At 41.9% G+C, this 6,000-nt stretch overlaps 1 protein-coding gene across 18 annotated transcripts in view; it reads left to right on the top strand.

Moving 5' to 3' along the window:
- Positions 1-665: 665 nt before the first annotated feature.
- mycbp2 (MYC binding protein 2) overlaps positions 666-6,000 on the top strand; it is a 181,973-nt gene continuing 176,638 nt past the window's right edge. For all 18 annotated transcript variants that reach the window (XM_061724185.1, XM_061724195.1, XM_061724179.1 and 15 more), the window contains exon 1: positions 666-1,307. In XM_061724185.1, coding sequence (XP_061580169.1) covers positions 1,018-1,307 — 290 coding nt within the window. In that variant the 5' untranslated portion in view covers positions 666-1,017. The remainder of the gene's footprint in view (positions 1,308-6,000) is intronic.

Genomic DNA, 6,000 nt, shown 5'->3' with positions numbered 1-6,000 from the left:
CGTTTATTTAATTTTCAGCGGGGTTTATTTAATTTTCAGCGGGGTTTCTTTATACAGGACTGTCTCAAAACATTAGAATATTGTGATAAAGTTCTTTATTTTCTGTAATGCCATTAAAAAAACTAAAATGTCATACATTCTGTATTCATTACAAATCAACTGAAATATTGCAAGCCTTTTATTATTTTAATATTGCTGATTATGGTTTACAGTTTAAGATTAAGATTCCCATAATATTCCAATTTTTTGAGATAGGATATTTGAGTTTTCTTAAGCTTTTTCAGAAAATCACAATATTCAAATTTTCTGAGACAGTCCTGTATTTTCAGCGTTTCTTTTATTTGCAGTGGCATTTCTTTTTGTTTGCAGCGTTTTTTTTAATTTGCTCAGCGTTACTTTTATTTTCAGCAGTGGCGGGTCTCGGCCACCGTAGTTATCTGTATTTGTGTTTTTAAATAATTTGTGAATAAACTCTGAATGTGAACAATGTGACCAGCAAGTGTTTTTTTTTATTTTTTTAAATTGAGGCAAGTGGGGTGGCCATCAAATTATTGTTGGGGGCCCATGGCCCCCCCTGGCTCCCCCCGACGTCGCCCCCGTGCGTGAGGCTGCAGCAGCGCCGCCTGCCCGGGTCGTGCGGAGCGGGTCGGGTCGGGGGGGGCTGATGGCGCTAAGATGGCAGCCCTGCTGAGGCTGCTGCCTCTCCGGGCTCTCACAGATACATCCGCGGGACCAGCGAAACCGAAACACGACGCACCGGCTCAGCACAGGCGCCGCGCCGCGATGGCCTGAGGAACAAGTCGAGGGGGGGGAGGAGAGAGAGAGACAGTCGGGAGAGAATCGGTGGAGAATCGGGAGAGAGTCGCAGCAGAGGAGCATCGCTGCTGCTGCGCCAATCCACGCTTATCAGCACCAGCCGCGGCTTGGCTTAGTGACGGACGTGGACGTGGTTAAAAAAGGGGGCCGGAGGAACCGGTGCACCGGCGGTTCGAGCCCCGCGATACCCCCACCACCACGATGATGTGTGCCGCAGCCGCAGCAGCCGCCGGCGGGGGGCCCGGGGTGCCCGGGGTCCTGCCCTCCCCGAGCGTCCGGCTGGGCAGCGGAGCGGCAGAGCCGTCCTGCCTGCTGGGGATCCTCGGATCCGGGATGATGGGCTCCGGCGGCCCGGGCGGCCCCGGAGGAGCCGGCTCGGACCGGAGGAACCGCTACCAGCTGCTGCTGTCAGGCCGAGCCCTGGCCGAGCGCTACCGCCGCATCTACACCAGCGCCCTGAGCGAGCGGGAGACGGGGCTGCATCAGGGCAGGTCTGTCTGACGGGGCTCTGGCCGCCGCTTAAGAGCGGCGCTATCGCCGAGGCTTGTCCCGGTTGTGTTTTTGTTTTTTTTGTTTCTTGTTTCTTTTCCTATAAAACACAATATTATATAAATAAATTTCCCAGCTATTTTTATTATTATTTATCATTAATATATTATAATAAGTGATTAAAACGCGGAATCAGCCGCATGGTGGGACATTTAGCCGCCACTTCCGTAGCATGTTAGCAACCCCAAGCTAACGCCGCGGGGCTCCAATAATAATCACCAGTTTGTATCATTCTCAGTGCTTGTAACTCTATTTCACCCTTTTTGGTTAATAATTGACACTAAAATTCAGTTTTAACCCCCCCCACAGCTGGTAAATCAGACGAATAATCTTAGTATTTGTGTGAGGTTGGTGCCACCCAGCTCGACGTAAACAAACGCACCCTCCCCCCTTGATTTATTCTCAAATTGTGTGTTATTTAAGGTTTATAATCCCTAAAATATGTGGTAATTCAATTTATAGCCGGCTAACGTTGGTCAGTTCTGGGTTAACTGGAGATAAAGGTCCGTTTGCATTAACCTGATGACGTCACCACGCACACTGACACGCATTTGCTTTTTATGATGAACACAATGAAAGGTGTTTGGGTCAGAACGTGAGTATACAATAAGAATAGTAGGATAGAATAAGCTTTATTGGACAAATATGAACATACTAGACAGGGAATTTTGTTTTTTTTTGCTCGCTGAACCCAGATTTACAACATTTACTGTCGTTTTATGATGAATACAATACATGTTTGGGAGGTGGATGAACCCACATGAGCGTGCTTTGGTGCTTCAAACTCTATTTCACCTTTTTTGGTTAATAATTGACACTAAAATTCAGCTTTAACCCCCCCACACAGCTGGTAAATCAGACGAATAACCTTAGTATTTGTGTGAGGTTGGTGCCACCCAGCTCGACGTAAACAAACGCACCCTCCCCCCTTATTTATGCTTAATTTGTGTTATTTAAGCCTAAATTGTGTTATAATTCATTTTATAGCCGGCTAATGTTGGTCAGTTCTGGGTTATCTGGAGATAAAGGTCCGTTTTCATTAACCTGATGACGTCACCACGCACACTGACACGCATTTGCTTTTTATGATGAACACAATGAAAGGTGTTTGGGTCAGAACATGTTGGAAATAGAATAGACTAAGAATAGTAGAATAGAATAAGCTTTATTGGCCAAATATGAACATACCAGACAGGGAATTTGTTGTTTTTGCTCACCGAACCCAGATTTACAACATTTACTGTCGTTTTAGGATGAATACAATACATGTTTGGGAGGTGGATGAACCCACATGAGCGTGCTTTGGTGCTTCAAACTCTGTTTCACCTTTTTGGTTAATTATTGACACTAAAATTCAGCTTTAACCCCCCCCAACAGCTGCTAAATAAGACGAATAATCTTAGTATTTTTGTGTGAGGTTGGTGCCACCCAGCTAGACGTAAACAAACGCACCCCCCCTTTATTTTATCCTTAATTTGTGTGTTATTTAAGGTTTACAAACCCTAAATTTGGTTATAATTAATGTTATAGCCGGCTAACGTTGGTCAGTTCTGGGTTAACTGGAGATAAAGGTCTGTTTTCATTAACCTGATGACGTCACCACGCACACTGACACGGACCAGATCTCATAAAAGTTTTCTTTCTCAACCTTGAGGGAGGAAGAGATCTTCTCCATAACATAGATCTCGTAGATGATTTAAATCCAATCGTCGATAGTGGGGGGTTCTACTTTTAACCATTTCCTTGTAACACATTTCTTACTGGCTGCCAACAGTATAGTCAGCAGTTTTTTGTCTTTTACATTCCATGTTTCCAACATTATGTCTCCCAAAAATATCGTTTCACAATTCAATGGCATGGTCACATTAAATATATTTTCAACATGCTTCTGTATCTCTTCCCAAAAAGGTCTTATTGCTTGGCAGTCCCAAAAAATATGAAAGTGGTTTTAGACTTTAGACCCACATAGTCTCCAACAGGCATCCCTGCTGCCCTGATATCGTTTTTGAATGGGTGTGATAACAATAGTGTGGAATAAGAATAGTAGGATAGAATAAGCTTTATTGGCCAAATATGAACATACCCGACAGGGGATTTGTTTTATTTCGCTCACTGAACCCAGATTTACAACATTTACTGTTGTTTTATGATGAACACAATGAAAGGTGTTTGGGTCAGAACATGTTTGGGAGGTGGATGAACCCACATGAGCGGGTTAAAGACAGTTAGAAATAGAATAGATGTGTTTCAAAAATTCTAATCATCAATATGTGTCTGGTGTAAGTTATTTGTTCTCTTCTGGTTCACCCATCAGTGCTTTAGTCCATCTTCAAGTTTAGTGAAAAAGATGACCTTTTGTCGGATTTCTTTAAAACAAAATGAGTCCAAATAATTTTGGTTCAATAAATCTGCAGTCAACTCTCATATAGAAAAGGAGGTGCAAGAATCAGAATCAGGTTTATTGGCCAAATCAGGTCAAACAGGACAGGGAATTTGACTGGGTTATTTCGCTCACTGTACAGTAAATAAACAAATGACAGCTCTTATTAACATATGTCCAATTTAAAAGTGAAAGGTGCAGCAGTATGAGGTAGTCAAGGTTATTGCATATGACTGTGGTTAGTGTGTGATCAGTTCTGGCTTATCTGGAGATACAAGTCAGTTTTCGTTAACCTGATGACGTCACCACACACACTGACACGCAGAAACAACATTTACTTTCCTTTTATGATGAAAACAATGAAAGGTGTTTGGGTCAGAACATGTTGGGAGGTGGATGGACCCACATGAGCAGGTTAAAGATGGTTAGAATAGAATAAAATAAGAATTATAGAATACAATCAGAATCAGCTTTATTGGCCAAGTATGAACATGCCAGACAGGGAATTTGTTTTCGTTTATTTTTTTGCTCACTGAACTCAGATTTAAATAGTTACAAACAGTAATAGACAAATGGCTCTTATTAACATATATACAATTTAAAAGTGAAAGGTGCAGCAGTATGAGGTAGTCTTGGTTATTGAAAGGTGCATTGTTACAGCATATCGAGGGCTGAAGAACATAACCTCCTATCTGCAAAATTGTCTGACTGGTGTTTTTCACTTTAGATGACATCGCAAGGTGGGCTGCACCTAATCAGCCTGTCTGTAGGTTATTTCCACCCATATGTATAGAGGTATCCTTAAAAAAAAATAGCATTCTACAACAAAACAACCCTTTTTTTTCCAAAAAAGTGAAATTTTCAGATAGGAGGTTATGTTCTTCGGCCCTCGATATGATTGTGGTTATTATTATTATTATTATTATTATTATTATTATTATTATTGCACAGTGATTGATTACTCTGAGACTCTATGAGTGACGAGAGTTCATCAGAGCGACAGCTTGGGGGAAGAAACTGTCTCTGAGTCTGGAGGTTTTGGCGTCCATTGCTCTCTAGTGCCGTCCAGAGGGCAGGAGTTCAACCAGACTGTGTCCTGGGTGTGAGGGGTCTGGTCCTGGTCCTGGTCCTGGTCCTGGAACGGTACAGGTCCTGGTCCTGGGTGTGAGGGCTCTGCAGAGATGCTACCTGCTAGGGCTGCACGATTCTGGACAAAATGAGAATCACGATTTTTTTGCTTAGAATTGAGATCACGATTCTCTCACGATTTTTTTCCAATATAAAATTTATTGCACTTATTACTTTAACTTTGCAACAGCTGAACAAAAATATAATAACAATAAACATCTCTTGTCTTCTTTACACAAACCTTTGAATAATTTAAACAATAATAACAATATTTGTTCCTCCCTGTTGAACACCCTTTCAGAAAGGGGACTTGTAACAGATCCTGTAGTTCTGAGGCAACAAATTATTCCTCTGGCTGCTTTTTGCTGTAACAGCTGACATTGAACATAAAAACAATAAACATCTCTCTTGTCTTTAAATAATTTTAACAATAACAATTTTAACAATATTTATGTGCAATATGTGTCAGGTGATGAGAAAGGTAGATGTTTCTCCAAATGTAATCCACAATCATTAACAAAATATAACAAACATGACAACATGATAGTTGACCATGACAGGACTACAACAACCTAAAACATAGGCCTAGTCCTTTTTTATGCAGCCATCTTTAAAAATTTTTTTTTTTTTTTTTTTTTTTTTTTTTTTTATAAATCGTCGTCATTTGGAAATGAGATCGCGTTCAAGCATGAATCGAGATTGCGATTTTTTAACGATTAATCGTGCAGCCCTACTACCTGCCCGTTTCCTGGTCCTGGACCGGTCCAGGTCCTGGATAGATGGGAGGTTAGTCCCAGTTATCCTCTCTGCAGACCTGATTGTCCGTCACATTCTCTACCTGTCTAGTTTGGTGGCTGATCCGAACCAGACAGTGACTACGCTTACATGCAGTCAAAATTGGGGTCAATATTCCGGTTACTGAAACATTGGGAATAATGTGTTTCCATGTGTGAGCAAATAGGGTTATCCCTGTATACATGGTGATTGTATCAAAATCCAAAACAACAACAATAACAGCAACACGACGGATAATCGGACCCGCTGGTACCGTTTTGTTTCTTGGCCCTGTAGTTCAGCGTCTTCCAGCGGAGCTTGATCTGGTCTGGCGTTCATACAAATCCTGCTTT

This window comes from Cololabis saira, chromosome 6 (assembly GCF_033807715.1).
Source record: "Cololabis saira isolate AMF1-May2022 chromosome 6, fColSai1.1, whole genome shotgun sequence".
Classification (NCBI taxonomy): Eukaryota; Metazoa; Chordata; class Actinopteri; order Beloniformes; family Belonidae; genus Cololabis; species Cololabis saira.
This window is presented reverse-complemented; position numbering and strand designations above follow the sequence as displayed.